This window comes from Linepithema humile, chromosome 6 (genome assembly GCF_040581485.1).
Source record: "Linepithema humile isolate Giens D197 chromosome 6, Lhum_UNIL_v1.0, whole genome shotgun sequence".
Taxonomy (NCBI): Eukaryota; Metazoa; Arthropoda; class Insecta; order Hymenoptera; family Formicidae; genus Linepithema; species Linepithema humile.
Genome location: NC_090133.1, coordinates 9,026,110 through 9,039,648, shown reverse-complemented (window position 1 = coordinate 9,039,648; position 13,539 = coordinate 9,026,110). Strand labels below are relative to the sequence as shown.

The window sequence follows — 13,539 nt, the reverse complement described above, 5'->3', positions numbered from 1 at the left end:
AAGAAACTTGATAAAAAATTCTATGATGCACCATTTACCTTGTAGAGTTTTTCACGCAATATTTTTTCGAAGAATGAAGGACTATAGCGCATTCGATGCTCTCGAATAAAATCCGCCAAATCAGTTATTTTTTAGTTCATCATACGCTTCTTTGATATACATATATTCCTATACAGTAGTTTCCCAGAATACAAAGCTACGATACCTGGAAATTAGTAAACAAGGTATTAACGTCAATTGTGCATTTGAGTGCATCACACAGATTCGTTATTAGAGCTTGCCGTCGCCGATTTCATCGACAATCACTTTGTAGACATGCGTAGATACTGCCACATGATACGCATCTTTAAATAAGAAAAACGTTATTGAAAAAATTGATATTACAAGTGTTTAACTATATAAATCAGTAAAGCTGGTACAAATAAATTGCAGGTATCGAGATTAAAATCATTGTGATTTCATATGAAATACAAATCAAACGTTTTCACAATACAACGGCGACAATAACACATCTAAATACGTGTGCGTCGGGTAAAGAAATGCTAGCTCGCGCATATTTATCGTTTTACAATGAGTGTATTTATTGCGTTTTTTGTAGGACCAATAAATTTGGAACAGTAGACATAAATTTTTTTTATATGGTTATTATGACACACAGAACAGTTTTATTTTAAAAACATAAATAATGGTTTCTGCATTATTTCAAGAAAAACTTGTTTATTCACGCAAAAATGTTGTGTAAAATCTTTTTTGCTTAATTGTTATAATATTACATATTTGTAAAAAATTGGAATTTTTAATAACAGTTTGGTAAGTCAGAGTAATGTATCAATGTTTATGTACGAATGGAAGGGAAAGGCTACACCTTTGTTCCTTCGACCTCTTCTATCAACTGTTCGACAGTATCGCGTTCAGTCACACGCAATATGTCTCGCGCAATGGACGTAGTCAACCAATCTGAGCTTCCAACTGTTCGGAATTGGGTGCAAGCAAATTACACACTGTCAAATTTCCAAGCAACATGTAAGAAGTGTCAAAAAACTTTATACTTCGTCAACACAAAAGGCTTTCAGGATCATATAAAACACAAACATAAAACTACTTATCAATTTGAAGAGACGCATAAAGGTGAGCGTTGGAAAAACTTTAGAAAAATTGACGATTCAAACGATGTTAAATGTGTTGTATGTGATAAACTTGTTTCCATCGACGATACCTTCATTCACCAGCATCGCGCAGATAGACAAATTGTAACTGACATTGATTATGACTGGGTGTTCAAATATTTCAAAATGTCTAGTGCTTTTTCAGCGTATTGTATTCTTTGTAAACGCGAAAGAATTATAAAGTTTGAAGAAACCATATTCTTGCATTTTAAAAAATATTATCCAGAAGAATGGGGGGAGGGACTACCATTTAGTGAAGAACAAGCAAAGCAACTAGGTGTAAAATTAAAAAGACTGAAGATGTCATTAAAAATATATGACTGTGGCCAATGGGACTTATGTGACCGGCAATATCGCAAAATGGCTATAAAGTGGGTGAAAGGAAAATATCAATTAAAATCGAATTTTTGAGCAGAATGCAAAAAATGTTTTGGCGTTTTTAGTACTATCGACACATTACGCTTTGGTGAACATATATATAATGATCAACCTAATCTTTATTATATGGAAAGCTATGGACTTAGGAGCAATTGCAATAATGCATATTGGATCAATTTTAGGAGACTTATATGGAAACAGGGAGCACAATGTGTTATATGTGGCGACGAGTTTTCAGTGATAACGAACGACTTGAAAAAGCATCATCATGATAATGATAATAATTACATTCGTCATTACGCATGGCCTTGCAAATATCTGATACCAATCGAAAACAATAATGATAATTTTAAAGGATATTGCATAGCATGTAAACAAAAACATATCTTTAAATCTATGCCTGCAATATACTTATTCCTTCACATATTCAACAATCAATGTCGAAATTTGATGAGAAGAGATTATCTAGGACCAGGAAGCGATTCACGACCAACAGATGATCTACCTATGAAAAGACAAAGAATGGAAAGCTCTATAGCATTCGACGGACCGTCAACAAGCCGTGAAATAAACTGAAAAAAAGCGGCGGTATGTTTTATTGATATTATTAATATTATTGTGTATTATTAATATTTTATTTTCTTTGAGTGGCGTACTCACACACACACACACATTACTTATACAATAAGACAATAAAAATCGAATAATTAGATGTTTTTAATCAGCTTTTTTTTTATTTTTAATAGATGTATCTATTCTTTTGACAATGGAGATGATGATAGCTGAATTGAGATCGAGCCACAAACAGCAATAACGTCAGCTTTTACTTTGATCACTTTATTAATTTTAAATGTATAAAAAATTTATCTTTAACGTCTGTATACGTCAGTATGATTCTTATAAAGTTATAAACAGCTTTATAAATTTATATCTCAAAGACGTACCTTGAATTTATAAATACATGATTTTTATAAATTAATCGAAAAAAGTACTCTTTAATATTACATTTATAAAGTTTGTTTATAAATTCATAAAACAAATCAGATTTTTTAACTAAACAATGACCCAGTAAACATCGAAATCTTGTAGACATCGAAAAGATATTTTATTCAAGATGTCTTCAAGATATTTCTAAAAGATATCTAGAAGTTATTTAAAAGATGTCTAAAAAAGTTTCGTTGAAGATATCTTTATAGAATATCTAAAAGATATCTATAGACATCTAAAAGATCTCTTAAAAGATATCTTTAATATATTTTTAATAGACATATTAAAGATATCTAAATGATTTCTCTTAAAATATGTCTTTAAGGCGTTTCTAAAAGATATCTATTATATCTTAAAGACATCTAAAAATATGTCTTTAAATTATTATTTCTAGTAAACAAAATATAATTAAGTGTTATATAATACAGATCATACGTATAATACAATAGATGTGTTGCTCTAATTATTAAAATTATGCGGGCATAAAATTTATTTTAATTCCGATTCTGGTTCCGATTTCCAATTTCGAGGTGGCGCGCGACGGTGCCACGATGGTTCGGTCTCTATTTCCGCCGACCACGATCCTAGGCGGACGCGTATTCGATAGAGAACAAAAGTAATTTTCTTTTTTAACATAACTTTTGTAAGACATTTTATAGAATTATATTTCATTTTTATAATATTTGTTAAATATTCATAAAATTACACACACATACACACACACACACACACACCATATTCACAAATTTGAGGTTATATCTTGTACAATGCCAAAGCCGCATAGCAAATTGTAAGCCTTGTTCATTTTGTCTCTCGAGGACTGCTCGGAGTTTTACATTACATTGATTGCTTACATTTTAATTTACTACGCAGCTTTAGTATTGTACAAGATATAACATCAAATTTGTGAATATGGTGTGTGTGTGTGTGTGTGTGTGTGTGTGTGTGTGTGTGTGTGTGTGTATACGTGTACATATGTATAATTTTATGAATATATTTAACAAATATTATAAAAATCAAAGTCCCCTTAATCATATTTTGTTGTTATAGTACAACACAACATGGCTAATGTCAATATGAGAGTATTCTTTGACATCGAAGTGGGTGGATTGCCTATGGTCTGAATAGTCTTAGAGCTTTTCTCAGTTATCTATCCTATAACGTACGAAAATTTTTGCGCTTTGTGTAGTAGAGAAAAAGGACTGGAAAAACAACATACAAACCGTTGCATTATAAAGGCATTGTATTTCATAAAGTTGTGAAGGATTTTTTAATTCAAGGTGGAGATTTTTCAATAGATAATGGAACAAGTGGCGAATCAATTTATGGTGAAACATTTGCAGGTAATTTTATTATTTTAATACCGTAGACTTGATTTAATGTATGAATTTACAAAGAATACAATTAAAGTATATTATCTTTGATTACTACTTAAAAATTGCAATTTTTGTAGATAAAAATTTTATCGTGAAACATAATAAGCCATTTTTATTATCAATGGCAAACCGTGGTAGAAATACTAATGGATCACAGTTTTTTATGTAAGTGCTTTGAAATAATATTTAAAAATACTATATTTTTAAACTGTTAGTTGCATTGTTATTTAAATTTATAATCTGTGAAGTTTAATAGTGTATATATCTGTTAAATATCAATTAGTAATTAATATCAATTAGTAATCAATTATATAAAAATTACAAAGTATAATTTATTGTTGCACGATATTATGTCTGTTTATGTATGTAGTAAACTTTGCAGGCATCTTAAGAAACAAGATATTCAACATGGTTATAATTATATAAGTTCCAACTGCTCTTAACAAATGGCTGTTACCACAGTTTTGATAAATACGTTTTGGACACACTATATAATCGCTCTTCCTAACAACCGTTGCTCTCCAACAGTCATGACAAATGAAAGCTGTTTTTGGGATCTTCTTTTCCAGTCGTTCTTCAGGCGCTCTACATTTTCATCACAAGAAAAAAATATTTTAGTATCGAGAAACAAAGGTATTTATATATGTATAAAGTTTAAAAAATTCTATTGTCATGGATATTATAAAATAAATATTATATATATAAATATTACATCTATATATGCAGTCTGTTTCACAAAAGCGTGTACAGAGAAACTCGAAAACGATTTGGGATAATGAATTGAAATTGAATATTTAACTTAATTGAAAAGAAAAACACAGATTGGGCATGATATAGATTATGACGCTTTATTAATAAATTGTCCTATCACCTCCATTATCAATAATTGCCTGGCATCTCCGAGGTATACTTTCTGCCAATGTTATAGCACAATTTTAAGACAAATATTTCTATATAAATTTAATCTGTCGAACTAACTGCTTAACAGTATAAATATTCTTCCCTCGGAGCTTAAACTTGCACGATTAATAGAAGAATTTGCCAAAAAAAAGTTTCATCCGAAAAAATAACATTGTCCTAATCACGGTCCAAATTTTCTTTCGCCCAAGCGAGCCTTTTCTCGACGTAGTTTGCAGACAGTAGCGGTTTCTTCACTGTCCTACGAAATTTCACACTATGAGCCTGTAAACGCCTTCTTGTAGTATCACATGACACTTTTTTGCACAAAGCCGTTTGTCCGCTATGCAATAATAAACGGGGATTCTTTTGAAACATCTTTAAAATCATTGCGTCTTGCTTTTTCATTGTTTTTTGCACAGAGTCACGATCCGGCAGGTCAACAACGTTTTTTACATCGAAATAGCGTTTCATTCACTTATTTACAAATGTCTTCAATTTTTTTCATGTACTTGGAAACCGTTCCGTATGTCATTTTTGGTCCTTTCTATGAAATTAAAAAAATACACTCAACCGCAAAAAAACGGGCCATTCAATCTTAACACAATTTTTTGATATTTTTGATATTTTTGAAAAGTTGAAAGAAAATTTCTCTTTAAACTATTGCGTTGCTCTGGGGAATCGATTGTCTGACACAAAAATATATGAGTATTTGACTGTATATGTACATGTATATACCAAAAAATATTATTTAATTCCTCTATAAAACAAAAAAATAGTTTTCGATTTTTTTATTACTCAGTTCTATTGATTACATTGTTTTAATAAAAAATATTTTTACTTGAATATATTTAGCAATAATAAAAAATAATTTTTATTATGTATTTTCTCGCTTCTGACATTACAATCTGAAACAGTTGTGATGAATGAACAAGAGACTGTTATATTTAATGAGAGAACTTTAACTTTTTTAACTTTAACTTTTTTTTATGAGAGAAGAATTTTAACGATTTGTTGAAAAATTAATTTTGGAAAAATTTTTATTTTGTAAACACACGGTATGAAACATTTTAATTTTGTAAATACTCTTTTAAGAAATATTGTGATATGCCGAAGAGGAAAAACTATGAACATTTGAGTCGTTCCCAACAATGGCGTCGACGACAAGAAATAGACAAGAAGTTTACAATTAATGAAACAAATAATAAAGAAATTGAGAATGAGAATCCTCAAGGAGAGTCTCACAAAAATATTGATATTCGTAACATTTCGATGGAGAATGATGTATCTCAAGATGTTGAAGATTTTGGGATTGATTCTTATTCTGAAGATTCTGACGTGGAGTCAGATTTAGATGATAAACATAACGATGAAGTTTTGAATTGTTATCCACAAAAAGAAGCAACACTACGAGAATTTCTACGGAGTTGGAGTATTGAAAATAATATTACTCATGTAGCCATTACTAAATTGCTAAAAGGTCTCAAAGCTTATGGACATGAAGATCTTCCAACTGAAGCTCGAACGTTGTTGCAAACACCACAAACAACATCAATGATTAATACTGCTTCTGGAACTTATTATTACCACGGATTGAAAAGAGCATTGGAAGATCATTTGAAACACACTAGATCTGTTAATATTGAAAATCCAATCAGGATCAATTTAGGCATTGACGGTTTACCACTGGCAAAAAGTTCCAAAGCACAGTTTTGGCCACTTTTAGGACAAATTGTTCACATAGATTATAGAGAAGAACCTTTTGTCATTGGAGTTTATCATGGATATTGTAAACCTGGAAAACCTGATGAAATTATTGATAATTTTATTGAAGAATATACTGAAATTGAAGAAGAAGGATTTAATTATGAAGGAAAAAATTATGAAATTTTGATAAATACCGTAATATGCGACGCCCCGGCAAGAGCATTTATGAAATGTATAAAAAGCCATACCGGATATTATGGATGTGATAAATGTGAAGAAGAAGGTGAATGGATAAATGGTCGGATGTTATTTTTAAACAAAAATGCTCCATTACGTACTGACGAAACATTTTTGTTGCGGCAAAATGAAGATCATCATTTAGATAATTCACCTTTTGAAAACATAGCCTTGAAAATGGTTACACAATTTCCTTTAGACTACATGCATCTGGTTTGTCTTGGTGTAATGAAAAAACTTACAAAATTATGGATTACAGGTATAAGGAATGTTAAACTGTCTGCTTCTGAAATTCATAAATTGTCAGATGATTTGAAACAGTTAATACCGTATATACCTAAAGAATTTTCAAGAAAACCGAGAGGATTGAATGAATTGGATCGCTGGAAAGCGACGGAATTCAGATTGTTTCTTCTATACACAGGCTTGGTAACTTTGACGTCATATTTACCAAATGATTACCTGAGGCATTTTTATGTTTTACATTGTGCAATTAGTATTTTGTGTAATCCTACTGATTGCAAGTATAATAACAAATATGCAAATGAATTGCTAATACACTTTGTACAAGCATACAAGCTTTTGTATGGTGAACAATACATTACTTACAATGTACATAACTTGATACATTTGCACAAAGATGTTCAAAACTATGGATGTTTAGATATGTTCAGTGCGTTTCCATTTGAAAATTATTTTAAAGAAATGAAGAAGATGCTTCGAAAAAGTGCACAACCTTTACAACAATTACACAGACGTTTAATGGAAAAATCATACAATGGAAGAGATATTAGATATGAGTATCAACAATATCCCATTCTTCTGAATTCCAGGAATAAAGAATTATTATTTGGATGTACATATTCCTACCGGGAAATAAAATTCAAAAATTTTTCATTGTCTTGTATAAGAGAAGCTGACGCTTATTGTTATATTGATCATAAGCATATTGTCATGATTGAATATATTGGTAAAAGAAATGGAGAAATAGTAATAGTTGGAAAAACATTACAAAATTCATCGAATATTCCTTTATATCCATGCGATTCACGACAGTTGGGAATTCACATCGGAAATATATGGTCTGAAATTGGCATATATCCAGTCAGTAAAATAAGCGCTAAAGCAATGCGACTTCCTTACAAAGAAACTTTTTGTATAATTCCCATTATACATACTGATAATTGAAGTAAGCAATTGCTGTAAAATAAAAAAATATTTATAATAAATAATTATATTACATAAATAATATCAATGATAATTATATATATATATATGATGCTAATGATGTCACGAAAGATAATTTCTAATTTTTGAAAATATTTAAAAATTTTTTAATTTATTATAAATTTATAGTAAATTTTATCGTTATTAAAAATTCTAAGCACAACAATATTTTAGAAAATAAAATAATGTTTTAATTATATATTAAGAAGATTACTCCTTCTATTTATCTCTTTAAATACTTACTATTACTCAATCAATATTTTATTTTAGATGTATTGCGTTGTATTTTGGGACCAATATTGCCAAATTGTTCCTAACTGTTGGATAAACTTTTTGCAAAAAACATTTGCATATCCATCATCTAAATATAATATGACTAATGCAATAAAAAAAAGCTGAAGCCTGGAAATGATTGGAACGTTTCCAATTATCATAAAATTTTGGGACCTTATGATACTTACGATAAAGCTCGAGAAATAGAAAAGTCATGCATTAACATCTCGACTTCAGATGAAGTTCAATTAGCTACATTAAATGATTCTGAAAAAAACCAAACATTACCTGCAAAACGTTTAATAAAACAAAGACAATTTTATGGCGATTCTTCTGACGATGACAATCATAATCGTAAGTTATTGGATAACATAAATTAATAAATATTAATAGATAAATATATATAATTAAGAAATATTATATAAATATTGAACTAAATTAAAATATTGAATAAATATATATAATTAAGAAATATTATGTAAATATTGAACTAAATTGAAATATTGAATTAAGAAATATAAATATTGAAGAGTCATAAATTTATTTACAAAAAATTTTATGTATATTATACAGCAAGTGCTTCCAAAAGAAACAAAACAATAGAATTACCGCCAGGAAATTATAAAAATCGCTGGGGAAATGCTACACCTAAACAACTTGAAGGAGCACCGGCTAATCCAGAATATAATAAGAAGCAAGTGAGTATTAAAAATAATAATGAATAATATGGATTAATAATTCTTTACATTGATACGTAGAGAAATAATGAATAATAAATAAAAAATAATTATATATATATTACAAAATATGTATACATTATATATTTAGATATATATATATAAATAGATTTTTATTTTGAATTACTCAGGACCTCATATGTGATAAAACCTCAAGTGTTAACAAAGACAAGCCAATCATTTCTGATGTTCCTTCATCTTTGAAGGACCATCTATTTTCGCTTCAAGTTTTCCACGAAGAGAATGAAAGTGAAGAAATGGAAATAAATGATGATATTGCTGACTGTTATCGAGAAATCGGTAGTAACGAGGAAAATTCTAATTATAATATAGAAATTGACAATGATGATAAAGAAGCTGAAGACGAAACTATCGGTAACTTTTTATGGAATAATATAGTATAATACAAGTCAGTAATTAATAAAGAAATTAAATAAAGTATGATTATTGTTATTTGTTACAGATGCAGAAGTGAATCTTCCAATAGTGACAGTGAATATGAATGAAGAAATACATGCATCTCTGAGTAAGTAGCATTATTTTCTGAAACAGTTCAAGAAATTGAAACAAGAACTGCAAATAATATATATCAATTGTATATTTTATTGTATCATTGTTCTCTTAAACACTGCAAATAATATACACAAGTTGTACGTTTTAGTACATTGTAGTATTATAATCTTTTATATATAATATTTTTATTTTCTTTGAAAAATATTTTTATTGTATTGTATATTGTACCATTATAGCATTATAAATTATAGTATTATTATTATATTATAGTATTATTATTGTATTTTAAAATTATTTATAACATTGCAAAAATTTGCATCTCTTCTGATAATGATTATATTAAATTTTGAATAGTAAAATATTAATAGTTTTTTTGTTTCAGATTCTTTAAGTGAAAAGCTAAATATTTTATATGAAGGCTTTGAACAATTAAGAAAAGAGATAAAACAAGAAGCAGCTAAAAATAGTTCCAAACTGAGTGCAATACTTGCTATTTTAAGAGATAAATTTCCAGCAAACGAAGGAATTGATGAAGTTACTATGGATTTGATGCCTCAATTTCCTTTGACATCAATTGAACAATACCTAGAATTCAATGAAACATTAAAAAATAATGAAGCATTTCGTAAATGTTTTGTAAGTATCACATTATTCATATAAATCAATCAATGGATTAATTTAGAAATGATAAATATCAAAGAGTCAAGAATACTTGTAAATAATGTTTTAATAATAGCACTTACAGACAATATTTTTTGTAGGACAAAAGAATTAAATGTATTGGTGGTGACTCCATACAAAAAATGGTTTCCAATATTCTAACAAACTGTATATCATTTGACCTTGGTCATAAGCTATCTTGGACCGGTGCAAAAAATACGATTGCAATAGAAAATTCTACTTTTGCAAACATCATAGTTGGTAAGTGGTACATACTTTTGCATACAGTAAGAAATTATCTATATGAGCTTTCAAATTTTTGCAAATGTTATTTTTTAAACAAATTAAGAGGAAAAGAGGGAATCTTGAGCCCAAGAATTTTTAGTTGTTAATCTTTTAAAAATTTATGTAATATTCGAGTAACATTTCGTATAGGTTTTGGTTAAAATTTAACCATTTTCAGTACATCTTAAGCAAGATTCAATCCATTATTTATTATATATATATAATATTTGTAAGAGCCACGTAATGCAACATATCAAATCTTTAAAATACTTTCATTTATTTAATTAATTAGTACTCATTGTGTTGTGATTATTTTATGATTTCATACATATTTTTTACAAAACAATCTTTTAATTATTCCAATTGTTAAATGACAATGTATTATTTACGGCTTTTACAAATAATTATATATATAATAAATAATGGATTTAATATTGCTTAAGATGTACTGATGGTTAAATTTTAATCGAAACTGGAATATTAAATAAATTTTTAAAAGAATAATAACTAAAAATTCTTTGGCTCAAGATTCTCTTTTTTCCTCTTCATTTGTTTAAAATTACATGAGTCTTGGTTTTAACATTGTTATTTTTTATTTTATATTCTTTGTGAATGCACGTATGAAAATACTCATTGACATTTATAATGTATAAAAATTATATAGAAGTACAACTTGCTAGCTATTTTTTAGAATAGTAATATTTTTATTTATATAAATAGAAATCTTCCTCAACCCCATATTTCATGTTGTTCAACCATATTTATCTACTAATATAAATATGTATATATTTGCAGCGGCTGTAAGTTTTACAAAAGGCAAAGGACCTGACTGCACCGTTACATCCATTGTAAAACATATCAAGAGCTGGTTACAACATGCTGGTGATAAGATGAGATATAGAATGAAAAAACAACAATAGAGGACTGCTTCATCAATATTCTCGATTGAAATACATTTGGCGTCATCTTTCATATATGTATATTTGCTATTAATAAAATATACTGTGTTAATAAAATATCAAGTGAAAAAATTGTTTTCAAGTTTCTCTATCAGAGAAACATAATATGACAATGTTAAGTATATTAATTAAAAGTTGCAGTTTAGAGCAATTTGCACTTATAATTAATATACTTAACATTGTCGTGCTATGTTTCTATCCATTTTTCCAATATAGATTTTAAGATCTCTCAAAAAGATATCTAAAAGATATATTCAAGACATCTAAAAAGACATATAAAAGATATCTAAAAGATATTTAAAAGATATCGAAAAGAGATCTGTAAGATGTCTTCGAGACATCTTTTAGAATCTGCAAGATATCTAAAAGACAACTCTAGATATCTGAAAGATATCTTAAACTGTTGCATAAGATATCTTTTAGATTCCTAAAAGATATCTTTTCGTTAAAAATGTAAGACATCTCAAGACATAGCAAGATATCTTTTAGGGATCTAAAAGATATCTTTTTGTTCATTTGGGTATATACACAACTTCTTTTCAAAGGACGTTAATATTTTTTCGTAGATAATAAACTATTTCATTGAACATATCGGCAGAATGACATTGCATTTATTTATATGCGTTCTGTTACAAGAAATACATGTGCAAGCGTCACAAAATTAGGATTTGATGGATGCAAATACACAATAATGTCGAATTTTGTAGTAAAATGTAATAGTTGGCTTAATTTTACGACAGAAACTTTCAGCGCTTTAAACAATGTAGCAAGAATATTATTAGTACTATTGTAACTTTGAAGTAAATATATTTAACACTGAAATTCGAATATATTTTGCGTGTCTCAACGAAAAGAATACGATATATGTCATATGTCCTTTTTTATTGTTCAATATCGAGGTAATAATAGTGTGATAAAACCACTAATCAAAGTTTATAAAATTATATTTCAGAATCGAAGGTGCTGCAATACATCTCAATTCGATAAGGATATATTTTAGAAAACTTGATAAAAAATTCTATGATGCACCATTTACCTTGTTGAGTTTTTTCACGCAATATTTTTTCGAAGAATGAAGGGCCAATAGCGCATTCGATGCTCTCGGATACAATCCGCCAAATTAATTATTTTCTTGTTCATCATACGCTTCTTTGATATACATATATTTGTATACAGTAGTTTCCTAGAATACAAAGCTACGATACCTGAAAATTAGTAAGCGAGGTATTAACGTCAATTGTGCATTTGAGTGCATCACACAGATTTGCGTTATTAGAGCTTGCCGTCGCCGATTTCATCGACAATCACTTTCTAGACACGTGTCCATAATGTCACATGATATGCACCTTTAAATAAGAAGAACGATATTGAAAAAATTGATATTACAAGTGTTTAACTACATAAATCAATAAAGCTGGTACGAATAAATTGCAGGTATCGAGATTAAAATCATTGTGGTTTCATATGAAATACAAATCAAACGTCTTCACAATACAACGGCGACAATAACACATCTAAATACGTGTGCGTCGGGTAAAGAAATGCTAGCTCGCGCATATTTATCGTTTTACAATGAGTGTATTAATTGCGTTTTTTGTAGAACCAATAAATTTGGAACAGTGGGCATAAATTTCTTTTATATGGTTATTATGACACACAGAACAGTTTTATTTTAAATCTGAAATAATGATTTCTGCATTATTTCAAAGAAAAACTTATTTATTCACGTAAAAAATGTTGTGAAAAATCTTTTTTGCTCAGTCGTAAGGTTGTTATAATATCCCATGTGGGAATTTCATACATCAGACTAGTATTAGATACTGGCGAGATACAGATCCAGTACCGAAAAACGGGTTTTACATTTCGGTACTTGAATAGTACAAAACCAGTATTAAAATAACAATGGTTTAGTACTAACCCATTATCTAAATCGGTATTGAATAATGGTACTGAAATGGTATACTGCCGGTAAATTTACGGTACTGTATCTGTACAAAAATTAATAAAAGAAAATGTCAAATGTCAAGTACCGAGACGGTATACTGCCGGTAAATTCAAGGTACTGTGCCCGTACTGGAATTGGCAAAAGGAGAGCGTTGAATGTCAGTACCGAAATGGTACATTGCCGGTGGTTTTT

The 13,539-nt window shown here is 28.7% G+C and overlaps 1 protein-coding gene across 7 annotated transcripts; it reads left to right on the top strand.

Annotated features, from left to right (window-relative positions):
- The first annotated feature begins 2,613 nt into the window (after positions 1-2,613).
- Positions 2,614-11,489, top strand: LOC137000488 (uncharacterized). Of its 7 annotated transcripts, none has more exons than XR_010890718.1 (8): positions 2,614-3,147; positions 3,582-3,693; positions 3,812-3,874; positions 3,985-4,072; positions 4,290-4,540; positions 5,900-7,937; positions 8,246-8,602; positions 8,822-8,942. XR_010890718.1 is itself a non-coding variant. In XM_067357114.1 (7 exons), the coding sequence occupies exons 3-7, from the start codon at positions 9,243-9,245 to the stop codon at positions 11,361-11,363; spliced, it is 720 nt and encodes a 239-aa protein (XP_067213215.1). In that variant the 5' UTR covers positions 8,251-8,602; positions 8,822-8,946; positions 9,117-9,242; the 3' UTR covers positions 11,364-11,489. The 7 variants fall into 7 exon arrangements, 1 of the variants encoding a protein (XP_067213215.1); XR_010890719.1 differs by having other exon boundaries at positions 3,062-3,174; XR_010890720.1 differs by lacking the exon at positions 3,985-4,072.
- The last annotated feature ends 2,050 nt before the right edge of the window (positions 11,490-13,539 follow it).